This window comes from Trachemys scripta, chromosome 8 (genome assembly GCF_013100865.1).
Source record: "Trachemys scripta elegans isolate TJP31775 chromosome 8, CAS_Tse_1.0, whole genome shotgun sequence".
Lineage (NCBI taxonomy): Eukaryota > Metazoa > Chordata > Testudines > Emydidae > Trachemys > Trachemys scripta.
The window spans coordinates 34,850,871-34,872,898 of NC_048305.1; the positions used below are offsets into that span (position 1 = coordinate 34,850,871).

Genomic DNA, 22,028 nt, shown 5'->3' on the forward strand with positions numbered 1-22,028 from the left:
CAACACAGCCTAAACCTGGTGGTCACGATCCCGACCTCACTCCTGGCCTCTCTCACTTGGTGGCTGGACTGCAAAGCGGTTTGCGCAGGAGTGCCATTCCACGCCCCTCAACCATCCCTGCACCTGGTCACGGATGCCTCATCTCTAGGTTGGGGCGCTCACCTTGGAGAGCACCATACGCAGGGAATGTGGACCACACCCCAACTAGCCCTGCACATCAATGTTCGAGAGCTGATGGCGGTGCGCCTGGCCTGTCAGGCATTTCTCAGTCTCCTACAGGGCCGTTGCGTGTTAGTCCTCACCGACAACACCACGGCCATGTTTTACATCAGCAAGCAAGGAGGAGCCCAGTCATCGCTTCTATGCCAAGAGACCATTCGCCTGTGGGAATTCTGCATCGCCCATTCAATACATCTCACGGCATCGTTCCTTCCTGGAGTCCAGAACATGCTAACGGACCGTCTCAGCAGGTCCTTCCAGACACACGAGTGGTCGATTCGCCCGGACATCTGTTCAGTCTTCCAGAGGTGGGGATTTCCCCAGGTCGACCTGTTCGCATTTTGAGCCAACAGGAAGTGCCACACGTTCTGCTCCCTGCAAGGGCGATCTCTGGGCTCTCTGTCGGACGTGTTCCTTCTAACCTGGAAGGGCCACCTGTTCTACGCTTTCCCTCCATTTCCACTGGTCCACAGGGTACTGCTCAAGCTACGCAGAGACCAGGCACGGGTGATTCTAGTCGCTTCGGCTTGGCCAAGGCAGCACTGGTACACCACGCTTCTGCAGCTATCGATTCAAACACCGATCACGCTTCCCCTGTGCCCAGATCTGATCTCTCAGGACCACGGCCGACTATGTCACTCCGACCTACAATCGCTCCACCTCACAGCGTGGATGCTCCATGGCTGAATCGGACAGAGCGGCAATGCTCGCAGTCTGTCCAACAGATTCTGCTGGGAAGTAGAAAGCCCTCTACACGGTCCACTTAGCCAAGTGGAAACAGTTCTCCTGTTGGTGCAAGCAACGAGCCACGCCCCCCTTGCAGATGCCTATTCCTCTTATTCTTGAATATCTCCTATTCCTAAAACAGCAGGGCTTGGCGATATCTTCGGTTAGGGTTCACCTGGCCGCTATTTCGGCATTCCACCCAGGAGAACTCACTTCCTCAGTCTTCTTTAACCCGATGGTCGTTAGATTCCTCAAGGGCTTAGACCGACTGTACCCACAGCAACGCCAACCCGTTGCGACGTGGGATCTCAACCTAGTTCTCTCAAAGTTCACAGGGCCTCTGTTCGAGCCATTGGCTACCTGTTCACTCCTGTACTTATCTTGGAAGACAGTCTTCCTTGTAGTCATCACTTCAGCAAGACATGTTTCTGAACTCAGGGCGCTTACGTCTGAGCCTCCATACACTGTGTTCCATAAGGACAAGGTGCAGCTTCGCCCCCACCCTGCCTTTCTTCCCAAGGTAGTTTCACCTTTTCACGTGAACCAGGATATATTTCTCCCGGTCTTCCATCCTAAGCCACACGCTACTCGTCAAGACTGCGTATGCATTCCTTGGACGTACGCAGGGCTCTGGCTTTCTATATTGACCATACAAAGCAGTTTAGGAAGACGACACAACTGTTTGTTGCAGTGGCCGACCGGATGAAAGGCTCACCGGTCTCCTCACAGTGCCTGTCCTCTCGGATCACATCCTGTATTCGTGCTTGCTACGACCTGGCCGGTGTCCCGACGCCGCGCCTCACCGCTCACTCCAAGAGGGCCCAGGCCTCCTCGACTGCCTTCCTGGCTCAAGTCCCGATCCAGGACATCTGTAGAGCTGCAGTTTGGTCGTCAGTCCACACATTCGCTGCTCACTATGCGCTGGTACAGCAATCCAGAGACGATGCTGCATTCGGATCAGCGGTTTTGCACACAGCGATGTCTCACTCTGACTCCACCACCTAGGTAAGGCTTTGGGAGTCACCTAATTAGAATCGAAATGAGCAAGCACTCGAAGAAGAAAAGACGGTTACTCGCCTTTGTAACTGGTTGTTCTTCGAGATGTGTTGCTCATATCCATTCCACCTCCCCGCCCCTCCCCACTGTCAGAGTAGCCGGCAAGAAGGAACTGAGGGGGTGCTGGGTCGGCTGGGGTATATATCCAGCGCCATGAAGGTGCCACTCCAGGGGGCTCCACAGCAGACCCACCGGGTGTTGTTAGGGTAGAAAATTCTCCGACGATCGTGCATGCGGCGCGCGCACACCTAATTGGAATGGATATGAGCAACACATCTCGAAGAACAACAGTTACAAAGATGAGTAACCGTCTTTTTCGTGTGCCGGTAATACATTTTAACGTTTTTAGAAGGTCTCTTTCTATAAGTCTTTAATATATAACTAAACTGTTGTATGTAAAGTAAATAAGGTTTTTAAAATGTTTAAGAAGCTTCATTTAAAATTAAATTAAAATGCAGCGTCCCCCGGACCGGTGACCAGGACCCAGGCAGTGTGAGTGCCACTGAAAATCAGCTTGTGTGCCGCCTTCGGCACCCATGCCATAGGTTGCCTACTCCTGGCCTAGCCCCAAGAATAAGCAAACACATGGTGGAAGTTCCTCTGGCTGAGTGGGAAACAATCACTCAGTATACTACCACCATTGGGAGTTGCTAGCAACTTTGTCTATACCACATAATTGGCAGAGACTGTTCCATCTTCCTTGTCTAAAAATACACCTACAGTTATTAACAAGGCATGAGACTCTAAAAATAGGGCTTGAGCCAAAATGACTTGCTACTTGTTCTGCTTCTGAATATAAATCTATATTAAAGCCCATGCCAATTTAGACAACTAGGGTTGTCTTCAGATTCCAGGAGGGTATCTTCTGTGAATTCAAACTCTCCGGGAGTCTCCTCAATCAGAAAGGAAGGTCAGTGTTGCAAGTTGGAAGTGCTAGGCTGGGACTTGAAAGGTCTGTGTTCATTTCCTACTTCTGTCAGACTTGTTACTATGGTCACATGACTTAATCTCTGCTGGAGTTTGTCTGGTAAAATGTGGCTAATACTCCCTTCGTTTTTTCTGTTTGGCCTAACAGCTCTTTGGGGGCAAGGACTGCTACTCCTATGTGTTTATACAGTGCCTGGTCTGACTTGAGGGGGAAATATTGATTGAGGTTTCTGTGCCACCAGAATAGAAATAAACACACACAGGACTGGAAGGGACCTCAAGAGGTCATCTAGTCCAATCCCCTGCACTCGTGGCAGGACTAAGTATTATCTAGACCATTCCTGACAAGTATTTGTCTAACCTGCTCTTAAAAATCTCCAATGATGAAGATTCCACAATCTCCCTGGGCAATGTATTCCAGTGCTTAACCACGCTGACAGTTAGGAAGTTTTTCCTAATGTCCAACCTAAACCTCCCTTGCTGCAACTTAAGCCCAGTGCTTCTTGTCCTGTCCTCAGAGGTTAAGAAGAACAATTCTTCTCCCTCCTCCTTGTAACAACCTTCTTTCTATATACTTGAAACTGTTATCATGTCCCCTCTCAGTCTTCTCTTCTCCAGACTAAACAAACCCTTTTTTTTTCCTTTTCAATCTTCCCTCTTAGGTCCGGTTTTCTAGACCTTTAATCATTTTTGTCACTCTTCTCTGGACTTTCTCCAAATTGTCTCCATCTTTCCTGAAATGTGGGACCCAGAACTGGACACAATACTCCAGTTGAGGCCTCCTCAGCGTGGAGTAGAGCGGAAGAATTACTTCTCACGTCTCGTTTACAACACTCCTGCTAATACATCTTAGAATGATGTTTGCTTTTTTGCAACAGCATTACACTGTTGACTCATATTTAACTTGTGGTCCACTATGACCCCTAGATTTCTTTCCATAGTACTCCTTTCTCGGCAGTCATTTCCCATTTTGTATGTGTAACTGATTGTTCCTTCCTAAATGGAGTACTTTGCATTTGTCCTTATTGAATTTCATCCTATTTACTTCAGACCCTTTCTCCAATTTGTCCAGATCATTTTGAATTTTAATCCTATCCTCCAAAGCACTTGCAACCCCTTCCAGCTTGGTATCATCTGTAAACGTTATAAGTGTACTCTCTCTATGCCATTATCTAAATCATTGATGGAGATATTGAACAGAACCGGATGCAGAACTGATCCCTGCGGGACCCCACTCATGCCCTTCCAGCATGACTGTAAAGCACTGATAACTACTCTTGGAACCGTTTTCCAACCAGTTTTGCACCCACCTTATAGTAGCTTCATCTAGGTTGCATTTCCCTAGTTTGTTTGAGACGAACATGTGAGACAGTATCAAAAGCTTTACTAAAGTCAAGATATACCACGTCCCCCCTATCCACAAGGCTTGTTGCCCTGTCAAAGAAGGCTATCAGGTTGGTTTGACACAATTTGTTCTTGACCAATCCATGCTGACTGTTACTTATCGCCTTATTATTTTCTAGATGTTTGTTTGCAAATTGATTGCTTAATTATTTGCTCCATTATCTTTCCACGTACGGAAGTTAAGCTGACTGGTCTGTAATTTCCTGGGTTGTCCTTATTTCTCTTTTTATAGATTGACAGTATATTTGCCCTTTTCCAGTCTTCTGGAATCTCTCCCGTCTTCCATGACTTTTCAGAGATAATCACTAATGGCTCAGATATTTCCTTAGCCTACTCCCTGAGTATTCTAGGATTCATTTAATCAGGCCCTGGTGACTTGAAGACATCTAACTTGTCTAAGTAATTTTTAACTTGTTCTTGCCCTATTTTAGCCTCTGGTCCTACCTCATTTTCACTGGCATTCACTGTTAGACGTCCAATCGCCACCAACCTTCTTGGTGAAAACCGAAACTAAGTTATTAAGCACCTCTGCCATTTCCACATTCTCTGTTATTGTCTCTATCCCCTCCCCCACCCCCCCCCCCCCCCCCCCAATTGAGTAAAGGGCCTACCCTGTCCTTGGTTGTCCTCTTGCTTCTAATGTATTTGTAGAATGTTTTCTTGTTACGCTTTATATCTCTAGCTAGTTTGATCTCGTTTTATGGCTTGGCCTTTCTAACTTTGTCCCTACGTACTTGTGATATTTTGTTTTATATTCATCCTTTGTAATTTGACCTAGTTTCCGCTTTTTGTAGGACTCTTCCTTTTTTTTTTTTTTAAGATCATTGAAGATCTCTTGGTTAAGCCAGGGTGATTTCTTGCCATATTTCCTATCTTTCCTACACAGTGGGATAGTTTGCTCTTCTGCCCTTAATAATGTCTCTTTGAAAAACTGTCTTCAATTTGTTTTTCCCCTTAGACTTGCTTCCCATGGGACCTTACCTACCAACACCCTGAGTTTGCTAAAGTCTGCCTTCTTGAAATACATAGTCTTTATTTTGCTGTTCTCCCTCCAACCATTCCTTAGAATCGTGAACTCTACTATTTCATGATCACTTTCACCTAAGCTGCCTTCCACTTCCAAATTCTCAACCAGTTCCTCCCTGTTCATCAAAATCAAATCTTGGACAGCCTCTCCCCTAGTAGCTTTCTCCACCTTCTGAAATAAAAAATTGTTTCCAATACATTCCAAGAACTTGTTAGATAATCTGTGCCCTGCTGTGTTATTTTTCCAAACAGATGTCTGAGTAGTTGAAGTCCCCCATCACCATAGATCGATTGCTGTGGTGCTGGAGAATTCTCTTCCTTGAACAGGTTGTCATGGCCAAGAAATAGGACCTTCTTAACAAAGTATTTCCTGCACTTTAAATGGAAGCACTTTGACTCTGAACTGAAAGGATTTATCCTGAATCATATCCATCTGGGTTTCATTTTATTCCTCATCACAGTGCAGAAATACAACCCTAATTGACGGTAATTTCATCTTGCCATATTCCAGTTCAGAGGGCTTCTTGTTAATCTCCTCATAAAATTATTCCTGAAATGGTTAAATTTGTAAACTTAAGTTTTGAAAGCCTGAATATTTTCAGACTCAGATTTGGCGCTTGCTAGGCTTGTGGAAGGTTGTTTTATATCTGTTTTTCCTTTTTCCTGGTGACTAGAATGTCGTCCAGGAGGATATTGGAGCTACAGGCCCTTGCCTCTTATTTTTCTATTGTTTTCATAAGGAAAAATATCATTAGACTTGTTTTGTGTAACAAAACCCTATACATGAGAACTCAATTAATTGTAGCTTGCTCTCAGTAAGCATGGCTAAAATATCTGGATTCATCTATAGGTTGAGCCTACTATACTCTTCCCCTAGCTTTTTTTTAAAATAGCAAATTTAAAGTAGACTACATTCCAATTTAAATATTAAGTTTGGTAGGCTGCCAGTTTCTAATGTGACTCTTGAAAGTTTCAAGTCAGGAAATTAAGTTGTCCTCACAATTGAGCTGATTCCCTCAAATTAAGAAACTGCAATTTTTAACACTCAAACTCTTTGCTGTGCTCAACTTGGTCTTGTTTAAAAAAAAAAAAAAAAAAATCATTTATATTGAACTGAATTCTGCCAGGTGCATCAAGAATACCTCTTTAACTGATGATGGGAGTATAGGTAGCTTGTCATTGTCTTATTAACCTACATCCAGTATATAGTGAAGTTGGTCTGATAGGAACCCGTTATCTTTCTGAATGAACCTGAACCATTGTTTTAGACTTCAGAAAATTAGGGCAGTATTCCCCCTTCTCACTTTTTTAGAACAAAAAGCCTGTTGATTACAGTGTAGCCTAAAAATTGGAGGCATAAACAAGAGTTCTACAGATTAGCTAAGGAAAATAAAGGCACCTAGATAATCACCCCATTGTTGGGCACTGTGTCCTGTATTTGTGGCTGAGAAGTTGGGACATGTATCTTCTAGGAGTAAAAGTTCTGTCCCTTAGGCTATATATAGTGTATAGGCTTATCTCTTACGAAAGTTAGTCTCCTTAGTGCATGAGCCTTGAAAACTTCACAAGTCATAGTTCAATGCCCATTAGAGTAGGAAGACAAGCTGGAAAATAGTCTTTTAAGAACCTGTGATGTCTTCAGTGGTGGATGGAGGAGATGATGTCAGGCTGAAAGCTCTACTTAGAATACATTCGTGACTTAGTAAATAGCAGCCTATTTTTAGCATATTGAGTATCACAATTTGAGTTTGGCTATACATAATTAGAACAGGACAGGGGATGTAGATAAGAGTTGATTGGCCTTTTTGGGAAGGGAGATGAGAGCTAGGGCCCAACATAAAATCCATTTAAAATTTTACCTCTGTATTTTTAACTCAAGTACTGCATGACTTGATTATTAGGTCTGGTACAGCTGTGCTTGAGGCAGAACTGGAAGGGTGAAGGGAGGAGGTAACTTTATGTATGCCTACCCCAGACCCAGGGGCCATTTTGGTTTCAGGAGTGTGCTGTCTCAAAGCTGCTAACAGCCCCAATGGTGAAGTCTGCTAGCCAGGTTGCTGGGGCACTTCAAGCACTTATCACTCCTGGGGACTTCCCCATGCTGAAGGAATCCTCAACTGGCCAGTGAGGCTACAGGTCCACTCTGCTCCTAGAATGATGCAGTGGGATCTTGCTGGAGCCAAGAATCTTATCCTAATTTCATCACCTACTTGAAGGTGTAGTTCTAAAGGAGTTGGCTGATGTGATTGCAGAGACATTGGCCATTATCTTTGAAAACTCATGGCGATCAGGGAGGTCCCAGATGACTGGAAACAGGCTAATATAGTGCCCATCTTTTTTTTTTTTTTTTTTTTAAGTGGAGGAGGAGGATCCGGGGAACTACAGGCTAGTCAGCCTCAGCTCAGTCCCTGGAAAAATCATGGAGCAGGTCCTCAGGAAATCAATTCTGAAGCACTTTGAGGGGAGGAAAGTGATCAGGAACAGTCAGCATGGATTCACCCAGGGCAAGTCATGCCTGACTAATCTAATTGCCTTCTATGATGAGATAACTGGCTCTGTGGATGAGGGGAAAGCAATGGATGTTATTCCTTGATTTTAGCAAAACTTTTGATACAGTCTCCCACAGTATTCTTACCAGCAAGTTAAAGTAGTATGGGCTGGATGAATGGACTATAAGGTGGGTAGAAAGCTGGCTAGATCATCAGGCTCAATGGGTATTGATCAATGGCTCCATGTCTAGTTGGCAGCTGGTATCAAGCAGAGTGCCCCAAGGGTCGGTCCTGGGGCTGGTTTTGTTCAATATCTTCATTAATAATCTGGAAGATGGCGTGGATTGCACTCTCAGCAAGTTTGTAGATGACACTAAGCTGGGAGGAGTGGTAGATACGCTGGAGGGTAGGGATAGGATACAGAGGGACCTAGACAAATTAGAGGATTGGGCCAAAAGAAATCTGATGAGGTTCAACAAGGATAAGTGCAGAGTCCTGCACTTAAGATTGAAGAATCCCATGCACTGCTACAGACTAGGGACCGAGTGGCTAGGCAGCAGTTCTGCAGAAAAGGACCTACGGGTTACAGTGGATGAGAAGCTGGATATGAGTCGACAGTGTGCCCTTGTTGCCAAGAAGGCTAATGGCATTTTGGGCTGTAGGAGCATTGCCAGCAGATCGAGGGACGTGATAATTCCCCTCTATTCGACATTGGTGAGGCCTCATCTAGAGTACTGTGTCCAGTTTTGGGCCCCGCACTACAAGAAGGATGTGGAAAAATTGGAAAGAGTCCAACGGAGGGCAACAAAAATTATTAGGGGGCTGGAGCACATGACTTATGAGGAGTGGCTGAGGGAATCAGGATTATTTAGTCTGCAAAAGAGAAGAATGAGGGGGGATTTGATAGCTGCTTTCAACTACCTGAAAGGGGGTTCCAAAGAGGATGGATCTAGACTGTTCTCAGTGGTAGCAGATGACAGAACAAGGAGTAATGGTCTCAAGTTGCAGTTGGGGAGGTTTAGGTTGGATATTAGGAAAAACGTTTTCACTAGGAAGATGGTGAAGCACTGGAATGGGTTACCTAGGGAGGTGGTGGAATCTCCTTCCTTAGAGGTTTTTAAGGCCTGGCTTGACAAAGCCCTGGCTGGGATGATTTAGTAGGGGATTGGTCCTGCTTTGAGCAGGGGGTTGGACTAGATGACCTCCTGAGTTCCCTTCCAGCCCTGATATTCTATGATTCTATGCTCTTTAAAGTAGTCCTAAACAAGTACTGCGGAGTTCATATTTCTATAGTGGATTTCCGTATCAAATTTGCGCCTTCCTGAAAACACAATCTGAGATATACACAAGATAGAAGGAATTGGATTCTCATTATTACTAAAATTGCAGTCAGCCATAATTCTGTGGCTGATGTGCAAGACAGCACTGCGGAGATGATAAATCTGAGAGTGGGATTCTATTTCAACAGTAAAGTAAACTCTGAAATTGTAAATACAATGACTAAGTACATAGGGAAGCATATCTCTTAAGGTTCTCTAACTTCTAACCATTACACTTTAGAGGGAGAAGGGTCTTTCACCTCTTTACGCTGTTGCCATGAAAATTAAGACTAAAGTCCAGGTGAACTAGAATGCCTGGCAATGCAAGAGGATCTTGAAATTGGTATCCCACCATATTTCAACACTGCCTAAAGTTCTGGGGGAAGGGGGTACATTAACACCTGGTCATAAACTAAACTGGACAGATCAGGCTGTAAAGGTGAGGAGTAGTATTATATCTAAAGACTTCATAAAATCTAGTGAGAGATTCTGAATGAAAAGACCAGATGACTTTTATAAATAGACATTCAAAGCTGTCAGAATACAAATTTACTTAAGGTTACACTGCTGGCCTTCTAATCAGAAAAAAGTGAATGCACAATAGTGAGATTAAATAGGCAACAATCTAAAATGGTAGTAATGGAGGACTTCATCTACTTGCATATAAGCTGGTCAAATGGGACATGGTATAAAGAAGCAATGTTGTGACACCTTAAATGATTTTTTTTTAGAACAGCTAATTCCAGAGTATGAGGAGAAGCTGTTCCTTAGTCCAAAGTAATACACAAGAATTGGTTCAGGAAGTAACTATAGTTGAGCACTAGGTAATAATGACTGCAGCATAATTATCTTCCTCTTTAGCGAAGACTGTTACAGAAACTAGCATGATCAAGTTTAGACGGGGGATTGAGGGGGATTAAAAAAGTTAAATTACTTCCAAACAAAAAGTAGGGGAAACCCTCATCCTTGAAACTGATATGGTTCATTTAAGAAATCTCCGTAAGTATCTTAAAAGATGCATACACTTAACAAAAAGAAGGAACGCCACATAGTAAACAAATATGGATAAATAACTATGTTCAAGAGGTTACTTGCCAAGCCTAGTGAAGACAAGAACACTTAACTTCAGCAGGCAAAACACGTAGGAAGGAAATTAAGAAAGCTAAAAAGGACTATGAAGAGCAAATAGCTAAATGTAAAAAATCCTAACAAGAATGTACTATAAGCAGGAAGTTTACAAGAGAACTAGGAGGTAGCCTGAATCACCAGAGATTAAATTTAACAATTGAACGATAAGGATATGGTAGAGAAGCCAAATGACTTGTTTGCATCAGCCTTCACTACCAAGTAGGGTTGCCAGTTTTGGCTGGATGTTTCATCACATGTCATAATCTTTCATTTCTGGAAACTCCGGGACAATCCTGGAGGGTTGGCAACCATACATCGTGGTTTTGGGGATATCTGCTCATCTCAGGTATTGAGGTGTTGTCAAGGACTGAAGTGCCTGCACCAACTTGATTAAAGTAAAGCACAAGTCGCCAGGACTGGTTTGTCTATATCCAAGAGTTCTGAAAGCACTTAAGAATGGCAGTGGCTGAGTTGCTAGCAAACCAGATGTCCTCCTTAAAACAGCTACTCTGCTGAAGGATTGGAGCGTGGCAGATGTGTAGGTTTGCCTTTTCTTTAAAAGGCCTACAGGCTATATTGGGATTAAGACCAACGAAAAGTTAACAAGGGTGTCCTAAGGTTCTATACAAAGACAAATGTCTGTAGTAATGAATGATCTACAAAATCAAGACAAAGAATGAGGGAGAAAAACTTGCAAATATCTTTGTCAAAGACCTAACCAACTGATGTGAATGGACTGCATAATGGCAGATGAAAGCCTTAACAAATGCACAGTGGTGCAACATGGAAAAACTGTTCATGAACCTTGCTGGGTTCTAAATTGTCTAACAACTTGGGTATTTAGGGGGAAATCTGAACGTCATTGTGGACAGCTCAAATCAAACCTCTGCTGTTGTGCGGATTAAAAGATAATGTTAAAATCCTTAAGGGAAAGGGATGGACAACACTGAAAATAAAGTTACTATATAAATCCAATGAGATGACCTCACCTGGAATACTATGTTCTATTCAGGTCACACTTTAAAATAAAAAAGAAGGGGGGGGGGAGGAGGGGGCTGGGGAAGTGGAATATGTTGAGACAGTGAGTGACTACAGCCAAGTAGAAACTTCACGTGAAGAGATTGAAAAGACAAACTACTTCAGAAAGGAGGTGAATAAAAGGCTTGATATTCAGAACAATGGCATAGAGAAGATGGAACTGATTCGGTTTTTCACCATCTTATAATAGCAGAATAAGGGAACATTGAATGAAATTGAAAAATTGATAAAAGGAAATTCTTTCACATAATGCACATTTAGCCTATGGAACTACAAGGTATTGAGGCCAAAGAGTTTAGCGGATTTCTGAAAGGACTGGATGTTTTATGCATAACATCCAAATCTTACAATAATAGGGATGTTAGGGTTTTTTTTGGAAAGGATAAACTATATCATGTCAAACTAACCTCTGACAAGTATTCGTCTGCTTGTGTAGGAAGTATTTTTCCTATTCCATAACTACCTGCTACAGGATTTCTTGTACCTTCCTCCAAACATCTGGTACTGACTGGGCTGTCAGAATATTGGACCATTGGGACTACTAGTTTGAAACAGTGTGACCATTCCTGAACTTTTAAAGTTCTCTAAAATTGTGTGTACAGACACTGATGAGGGTGCAGAAATTCTGTTAACGCAGAATATTGTTTTGTCGTACTTTTTCTCACTGACAACTATTTTAAGGATTTTGTTTCCGGAACATAGTCTGTCCAATGAAAATTCAACTAATTAATTGGAATATCACAGGTGGTATAACCCAGAAATGGCTGAAGAGTGACCTTTAGTAGACTGGTAACATAGTGTTGGAGGAAAAGAGGCACTAATCTAACCGAGAACAAGAAATAGGTTGACCTTTTCAGAGACCTTACATCTGCAGGAATTTATCAAATACAGAATCTGAATTGTACACCAATATTTTTTGTTCTTTCCTAAAATAGTTCTAGAAACCTGGAACTATAGTTTGACACTAATATACCCCACTAGTAAAGAGTCTACCATAATGCAGTGAAAACTACATTAACTCAAGCATCTGTGATCACCTCTTGTTCTTTCATCCCCACCCAATACAACTTAGCTAGTGAAAGCACCTGGCCCAAATACCTGGGATCATTTCTTTTTTCACTCTAGCTCTGAAGTTCTTCTTAACATGGCAAATTAAAGATGAATGTGAGAAATCCATCCTACTCTTGCACTCAGCATATGGGACAACAGTTTGTCCTGTCTTGTAGAAGACCCTTTTGTACAAGGAGTTTCCAAAATCTTCATGGAGCAAACATCAAATAGTATGATTAGACAAATATTTAATTTAATTTGGACTCAGAGCTGTTAGTGTAGATACAAGATTTAAGATTTCCCAGGACTGCTAATGTCATGTATCTAAACTTACCCAGAGCAGGCCTTCTGTGTGCTAAGACTCCTTCTGTTGCTACCATGAATGGAGCTGAGCTGGTGGTAGGAATTATGGGACATCTGGGAGGCAGGGTCTGTACTACCGTGGCAGCATCAAATGATAAGATGGACAAGGTCATAGCAAGATGTAAAGATGTGTATTTTTAAAGACATGCTTAGTATTGCTTCTCTGTATTAATAAGATCAAGATTTTTTTTTCTCTTATTTTTAAACCTCAGAAATATCAGAATGTCAACTCTATTCTTTCCTGGCTTTGCTGGAGGGCCTATTGGATTTCTCAGGCTATGTCTAGTCTTGGAAGACTGGTCATATTTAAAAATACTTAGCGAAAGTTTTAACATTGCGTTAAGTACAGCTTTACACTTAGTTCAAACAGGGAAGGTTGTGTTATCTTCTAAATATGACTTTCCCTGTTTACACTAGATGCAGAGCAGTGTTTTAAAACATGTTGGCAAATGTGATCTCTCTTCCTATTCTAGACATGGCCTCAGTTATCTAATCTTAACTTTAAATGAGTAGTAATATGGACAAAGAATATTGTGAACAGTTGGTCTTAAAATCTCTTCCCCTTCTCAGTTGCTCTTTCACACTCCGATTATGTCATAACATTAGTTCTTCAGTTATCTTCCAGGCAAGTCAGGACCTAAATTTCTATTAATTTTTTTTTTTTATTTTTAAAAATCTTGTCTTAAAACCCTTTAGGCAATTGTATACATAATACCTGATATTTTTTTAATTGCATGACACCTTTTTAAAGGTGATTCCAACTTGTAATTGAACAGTTCTGTCCAGCTGTCTCCATACTGGCATGGTGTACTCAAAATAACAGTGTTATGGTCCTGCAAAGCCTTAGTTCAGCTGTGAAATGGTAATTACTTTAGGATATGAAATCATTTGGCTAATTTTTCTGGAATTTACTATTCATTAGTGTTAATGTCTGTTTTGTTTTGGTCACCACATCTTGACTCCAGACATCAAGGGTTAAAATAGCAACCAAGTATCAGAGGGGTAGCCATGTTAGTCTGAATCTGTAAAAAGCAACAGAGGGTCCTGTGGCACCCTTGAGACTAACAGAAGTACTGGGAGCATAAGCTTTCGTGGGTAAGAACCTCACTTCAAAAGTACTTCTGTTAGTCTCAAAGGTGCCACAGGACCCTCTGTTGCAATAGCAACCAAGTAGGTTTATTTCCTGCAGGTGTTTTCAGCAGCACTTAAATTCTAATGCAATGTTTTTTCTCTCTAGTACTTTTGTCCATCTGTTCTCTGTTGTGTGATCCCAATCCAGATGATCCCTTAGTGCCTGAGATTGCACGGATCTACAAAACAGATAGAGAAAAGTGAGTATGGAAGCTAAAAATCTGTTAAACGCTTCAGTTAATGTGAAAACAGGAGAATCTGTACTCAGAGTCAGAGGTAAAAAGAAAATGGGATTACTTTATAAAAAAACTAATCTCCGAATTTGTTGAATTTGTCTTGATCAGTTGGGAACCTTGGTCTTCTAAAGACATTGCTTAGAAGAGGCACTGTAGATACAGTGCACACTGACACTAGTCTTAATATAGTAGTACCTAATGACATTGCTATAGGGAAGTCTCTATTTCTAGTTCAAGTCTGTATTGAGGGACTTTTAAGTAAGCCATAACTCCTCTTCCCCCCTCGCCCCCCAAATCCATGAACTAAATGCTCAGCCTATAAGCAAATCTATATCTGTTTAGTTGCTTTAACTACAGGTTTGCCTTCATGATCGATACCCTGATAAACCTGTGAAAAATCTCACAAATGTAATCTGTATTAAAAACCATATTTTATACAGATTTTGCAGCATCAGTTTGAGTTACACATTTTAAAAACCCTTCACTGTCTGTGCTTCAATTCTACATAGTCGGCAGAAGGAGAACAAGTTAAACTCTATTACAGGGAGTGCTAATGTTCTAGATGGTGGGGCATGAACACGGAGGTAACCAATACCTCTGATTCAGCTTCATTGACAGCATACTTAAGGTGCAAGGGAAGGATAAGAGTGGTAAAGAGATGTGGGGAAGACTTACAAGCTTTTAAGGAGCAAATTGCAAAAATCAGAAGAACTTTCGCATTAATGTAACTCAAATTGCTTCAGTTTAAAAGGGAACTTCTTGTCTGAGCAATTGCTTGATGATGATGATTGTAAACTAATTCCCCACCTTGAGCTGTTCCCACTCCAGAACTGATCAGCAGTTCCCTTACACGACCATCTAATGAAGTCAAGACAGCACTTCAGCAACCTGTGAGTAGGGAGGGAGGTGAAATTAAGCAAGTTTCTGGATAATATGTTTGGTAATTCAGAAGCAGATACTGGGGAAAGTCAGTGCATCTTGTCTGCCATCAAAGCTGCATGATTAGTATTCAGCAGTTTGGCAAGAGGTACAACTGTAAAAGTGTCAAATCCACAGTGTTTATATATTCAGTTCTGCTCATATATTCTCGAAAGAAATATGAAAATATATTAGTCTTGTGCTATCAACACATTTGAACTTGGCTTTTGAAGAGTTTAAACAATGTTGAAGTTAATATAATGGGTTGTCTAAGTAAACCCTGTTAAGTTGCAAAGAAACATTCTTAGATTAAGTTGACTAATAGCTTTATTGGAACAAAGATCCAGTTGGAATTCCGTATAATAAGGTGGCCAAGTATCCTCTAGCTAATAGTGTACTCTCCAGAGTGAAGTGTTTACAAAAGAAATGTATCTCACTTTTTTGTGACGGGTGGAATGGAGATGTCCCCAAATATCAGTAGTGCATCAAACATTATGATGGTATTGCAGTGTTTACTTGAGACTCTAGCCAAAATGTCCTGTGTGCACAATTCCTGACCCCAATGGGTGCACTGGGTGCAAAAAGACTGTAGGATTGGGTCTGTAAGGAGCAGGTTGCTCCTTAGAAGTTGAAAGTTGTCATGGCCCAGATTTCGTCCCTCTTTTGCTCTGTCAAAATAGTCAACCATAATAGCTGGAGCCAAAATAAACAAATGCTGTAACACTATTCTGAATCTGGCAATATCTTGCAGCTCAGCATCTATGGGAAACTATTACTTTTTCCTTACAACTGACGACGACTGAAGAGAAAGCAGAAGCAAAACATTGCCAAATAGTTATTGCATCATACTGAACTTTCAGACTATTATGAAGATAAAATTTACAACAGTAACACACTGTTGCCCAAAGATAGTGGTTAGAAAACATGTAAATTTAAGTCTTCCTGTCAAAACACTAGTTTTTATGTAATTCTGCCCCAAAGACTTGGTTTTGTTGCTGCTTGCTGAAATAATTATGAACACAGCAAAGATTACTCTCTCTGCCCTGATAAAGGGTTAAGTTGTCACTTATTTGCATGAAACTTTATTTTGCTCTTCAAATTACCTGACTGAAAGTTCTGATGTTGCTGAAGAGAACTTAGCTTAAAGGCATGTGTAGAAAAAACATTCCACTGGAGTTAAAAATATCTCTTGCATTTGAGTGGACGATATATGTTAAACAAATCCTCTTTTTATACATACAGGTACAACAGAATAGCTCGGGAATGGACTCAGAAGTATGCGATGTAACTAAAGAAATTATTGGATAACCTCTACAAATAAAGATAGGGGAACTCTGAAAGAGAAAGTCCTTTTGATTTCCATTTGACTGCTTTCTATGAGCCCACGCCTCATCTTCCCCTGTGCACATGTTTACCTGATACAGCAGTGCTGCGTGTTGTACATACTTGGAACAACAAAATAGAAATACTGTATTCCCCGTACCAACATTGACTCCTAGCAAAGAAGTGTGTGTGTGTGAAAAGCCAGTTCTTCAGTCATAACTTCGTTGTGAGCCTAAAAGCATTCCTTATTGATTTAAATTGGGTAATAAAATGAGGGGGGAGGAGTGGTGGGTTTCATCATTTTCTGGAGACAGTTCACTGACTTGTGGGAGGATTTTTTTTAAATGGAATCCTTTTAAACTCATAACAGTTATGGAAAGCCAAGGTGAAGAACTCAAAGCTGTTTCTGTATTCATTTTATTCTGAAGGATCTACATCTTAGGTAAAAGTTACAACCAACAAGATTAACCCGTACCCACATCCTGTGTTTAAGGTCTAAGTTTAAATGGTCAACATTTAAATGGATTGGAGCTATTAGTGCATCAAGTGATGTTGATTTATTTCAACTCTTCTCTCCCCTCCCTCATTTTTTTGGTTTGTATGTGGTTTCTCAGTTAATACATAGCTAATAGCTCTTATTTTTCTTAAGTTTTTTAACTGCTTAGGTCTTTCTGGATGTAAGGGTAAAAATTCATTTGACAGAAAACTCGTGTATATTTAAAGACCCAACTGCTCCCCTGGGGCTTGTACGTTCAAGAATGATTAATCTGTGTAATAAACTGATTACTACAGTCATTACATATAACTTTGTGTGAATAGGCTTTTAATTTTAAAACCAGTTTGTTACAGGCTATAATTAATGGTGGCTTGTCCTTAAATGTCTGCATTCACAAACAGTTGCATTTCAGAATCATGAAGCAATTCAGTTTGCATCAGAAAAGGCTATGCGCCTGAACAAGACAAACTTAAGGTTAAAGCACTTACATGAACTCAAGATATGTAGTGTGCCAGCAACTTGACTGTTAAACCAAAAAATCAGTTTACTTAATGAGGATCTGAGCAACATTTTACAAAGCCTAATGGTATTATTCCCACTTGCATGGGACTTAACACAATGCATATGTAGGTAAGTGAAACCTTATGTAACTAAAAGTAATGGATGTAAAAGGGTAAAAATTATCAAACACACATCAGCACAAACGTTCATAAAATGTAGCTTTTACATGCTTACTTTGCACTAAACATTTGCAGTGTTCATATGGTTTTAAATTGTACTTGTATGTGTCTTTTATTTGAACAAAGTCTTCACTTGAATTCAATGAAAATGTAGTTTGAAATTTTACTTTGTAAACAAGTGTATTTGCCAGCAACATTCATGTGAAGTAGGTGAGTCTGCAATTTTATCTCCTTTAGTATAATTGTAAAACAAGCCATCAAACTGAAGGAGAGGCCATAGCCTCCAGCCACAGGGGTCTGTCCCATCCATTTTCAAATGCATCTTTACACTCTTGCACAAATGAGGAATAAATGTCCACTGCTTTTGGTCTAAATTTGTTCCAGTTGTCTCATCTCTCAATGTCCTTGGTTATGCATCTCTGCATGTAAAGGTTAGCAGCCTCTGGAGTTTTCTGTGCAGCGGGCTACAGGAAAAACTTGCATATTCAAATGAGTCTTGATAGCAGACACATGGTAACTGCTATAGTTTACACTTGGAGGTTTTTATACTTATTGCATGGGGGGGAAAGCAAAGTTTTCTGATTAAAATGGCTCTGAAACAGCAGAGCTTCTCTTGGAAAGAACTACAGAATGTATGGTCATATATTGAACAGGTGATGTGCTAAGAATATAGAACGCTTCTTGGAAAAAGTACAATTATGTGAAGTAACTTGTACTGAAAGGACAAAAGAACTTGGGAAAGGCTTTCATTATTGAAGCATTATCTAGGAGCATAATTGTATTTGCCTATGTTCATATGATATTATGGCCATAGAAAAATGAGCCGTAATGGGAACCTACAGACTGGTTTGATTCACCCACCATGCATGCTGTTACCAATAATAAGATACAGCCACATAGAACAGGAATTTAATAACTTGTACCTAAATTTACAGCTGTAGTTTAGAATGAACTTCTGTGCAGTCCTCTTGTCTATTGGAACTTCTAACAGTTATGATCAGGCCTTATATTTAATAGTAATTTTAAAAAAAGCTCCAGTGTTAAATGCGCTGGTACCCTACAGTGGCACTTGGGGAAAGTACAGGGTACTGTGAAGTCAGCAGCACAATTTCCTATGCCATGTTTGGTCTTCCTTATCACCTTCAATGATAAGCATAACTAAACAATTACTTGCCTTTAACCGCACATCTGTTTTGAGTATCGTGTATAAAGTCTCCATAGTTTGCTGTAAGTGCCAGAGTGGAATATATAATCTAAATAAATCCTTTTTATGTGGTCATGAAGTAAATTACCATACTCATAAGGCCCGAAGTGTGTGTGGTGGGGGAGAGATTGAGAGGCAAGGGTAGAGGAGTGTTATAAGAAGAGATAGAGAAACAAAAGGAGCCTGTTTCAAAGCTGTGGATGAGGCTCTTGCATGGTCAGTTGTAATAGAAAGGGTGGCAGAAGTCTATTCTAGATAAGAGTAGATAAGATCTAAGCTAAACGCTAATGCAAAATGATGGGAGTGTTCCATATTCCGCATAATTCCAGCTTACACATGGCTATCATCACTTGTAGTAAAGTGACTTCTACCTTCTGTAGGTGAAGTGAAGGCTTTAAATTTATTGGGACCTGAGTTCATGCAACCGCAGGTGTGAATAGCACCTTGTGTAGATGTGTGCATGCTAGTTGTATTCTAGCTAGCTCATTAAAAATAGCAGTGAGGATGCCACAGCACAGGGCTTAGCAGTTACGTATGTACTTGTGGAGGCAGGCAGGCTTGTCCAGCCTGTGCTAAAGCCCATTCCATGATGTACACTTAAATTAGCTTGCTGCAAATTGGAGTACAGATCACCAAGAATTTCTGTCTACATGGCCTTGCATTCACATCCCTGACTACAATGTAGACATATCCTGAAGCATTACATGTTGCAAGAAGCTTTAGTTTCTGGGTTCTTTGCACAGGTGTTAATGTTGCCCAACCAAGCAGCTAACAGAAAGGTTGTCTTGACTTTACAGTTTGTTTCAGTTAACTAGTTCACTTTAACTGTTACTACTGTGACTTATAGGGTTGTACCTTCAGAAGCACTCTTGCATCTAACAGTTCCCATTTTCCTGGGTGCTAATTATGTCTACCTATTTAAAAAAATAAAAATAAAAAAAAAGGCCGCATTGTGGGTGTCTGAGCCTTCTTGAAAACTCTGGCTGTAAAAATATCTGATGATAGAGCTAATCACTTAAATGTTTTTATGAAGACTGGGATATACTGCAGTACAGCAGATGGAAGGATAAATGGTTTCAGATTGTGAACTGTCACTAAAATGTCATCCAGCTATCTTCATTCCAGCAGCCTCATGAAATTATCTGCCAATGCTCTACCTGTAGTTTTAACAATGTGTTATGTTCTATAATTGTAGCGCCTGAGAATTCAGTCAAATTAGTGCTTTATTCTGTCACTTCTGTATAAGCCTAAATCATACACTCCTGGATGTTGGACTGAGAAAACTCACTTTACAGAAGAACTCCACTCACTTGGTCTGTTGTATTAAATGGCTATAATGATTCCATTTGAATTTCAATTTGGAATATTTGTCTTGAAATGAATCTTGATTTTTCATTTGGGTTTTTGGGGGGTGGGATAGCTTAAAGCAATCCTGATTCTTAAACCTCTTCGTATTGGGATTTGCTTTTAAGGATTATATTTAATAACCAAAGCCCAGATTTTTAAAGGTATCTAGGCACTGTTAAATTTAGCATTGCAACTCTTAACTGATTGAGGAGCCTACAATCATTTAAAAAAGGGGTCTTGGGCACATCAGTGGGATATAGTCCTAAATTCTTTTGAAAATGAAATGTAGGTGTCTAAATCAGGTGTTAGCTGTGCTCTGTGTTGCAATGCCTAAATAATTTACAAATTTTAGCCTAGATCTCTTGAAATCTTCCTTGTTACTTTCAGATCCTATTCTCTCAAGTTAAGTAACAGGATGAAATTGTCTCTAGATAGTAGTTATAGGCTAGGTTCTAAACTTTACAGGTAATGTATCCAGTATATCCTCCAACTTGTTCCTGAATTGGGGGACACTGCTGCACTTCTTACAGAGCAGTAACTAAAGGATAATCTGCTCTAGCACTTACAACTGAGACTCTTCAGTAACTGGGCTGATACTCTAAAAAGGAGCTGCATGCTTGAGTGTATGTTTAGAGACTTTCTGTTAAAGTACTGTCTGCGCTAGTCAAGCAAATGTACCATAAAATGTCTTTGTCAGTGTCCATCTAGGTTCTTTCCTCATATCTAAGACTGTTTAGCATAGCTGTTAAGCAAATGGTGGTCTCTCCCTTGCTACTGCAGCAGCCAATCACAGACGTGTCCTGCCCTGCTTGCCTTCTCTTGATGATCCCAATCTTCTTCCTGCTGTTTAGAGAAGTTAAGCAGCTCCAGTGATGCCTTGCTGACCTGGAGTTTTGATGACTTGGAGAACAGATCATAGGCCTCTTTGTCCAATTACAATTCCCCGACACGCACTTGTGTGAGCAGCACTAGCTGCCTGTTCTGGCACCTGGGTATGTGGGAGGTGCAGTGGAAAAGTCTGCATCTTTGCTCAGAGCAGTTAGCAATCTGTCAAAATGTCACTTCACTGTAGAGAGTTTGAAGGACATGACACAAGCTTCGCTGCTGCTGACAGTGAATGTAATTACACTGCAGCCAGCAGAGGCCTGTGGTGTAGGCCTTGGGGCCTGTGGGTGACATCTTATCCTAGCAGAAGGATGGCAACTTATCTTCAGTAACGTTCTGGTTCCATAATTTTTAAACGATGGATAACAAGCCTGTCTTCTTTCTTCTCCCTGCCCCCTCCTCAGGTTAGTTACTCTGAGGCTCTCAAATTCCCTCAACCTATAGATCCCTACCTCATACGTTGCCCCTGTCTTTAATACTTTTAACCAAATTTGATTCTTCTCCCCCTCCATCCCTTCTGTGAGTTCTGAGCACTTTTCACTGTTGGGGTTGTAGATGGAAGTTGTTCCAGGTGACAGCTTCTGCCAAAGCTACAAGAAGGAGCAAGACATTTTTTTGAAGGATCTACGGTTATTCTTGTGGGAATTTTAAAGAGAGAACCTGCCATTTTTTAGTACAATCTTGAGCATTCTAGAGGTGCAAAGGCCAAACCAGACATTGAATAACTGCAGCCACAGAGGGACATTGGGGGGAAATCCCTATTGCCACTGCCTCTCTGAGTCAGGGAGTATGTTCATAAATCTGCATGTGTGATTGTAATGTCTTGCAACGCCTCTCCATTAAATAATTCCATTAAATTTACTGTGGCTTGACTGCTTCTTTTGCTTAACTTTGGTGTTTTCCTTTTTTAAACTGGTCTTTCATTCCTTCTGTCTGACTAGATTCTTCTACCTAATTCATTCACTTCTCTACATTCACTTATATCCAATCACAAGCCCTTTCCTTCCTCTCATCCATCATCAGTGGTGTTGCCCTCTCCATCAGTCCTAATCTTGTTCCACTT

The 22,028-nt window shown here is 41.0% G+C and overlaps 1 protein-coding gene across 2 annotated transcripts in view; it reads left to right on the plus strand.

Moving 5' to 3' along the window:
• Positions 1–17,903, plus strand: part of UBE2D2 (ubiquitin conjugating enzyme E2 D2) — a 53,869-nt gene extending 35,966 nt beyond the window's left edge. For both annotated transcript variants that reach the window (XM_034778143.1, XM_034778142.1), the window contains exons 6-7: positions 13,983–14,076; positions 16,273–17,903. In XM_034778143.1, coding sequence (XP_034634034.1) covers positions 13,983–14,076; positions 16,273–16,318 — 140 coding nt within the window. In that variant the 3' untranslated portion in view covers positions 16,319–17,903. The remainder of the gene's footprint in view (positions 1–13,982; positions 14,077–16,272) is intronic.
• Positions 17,904–22,028: the final 4,125 nt, after the last annotated feature.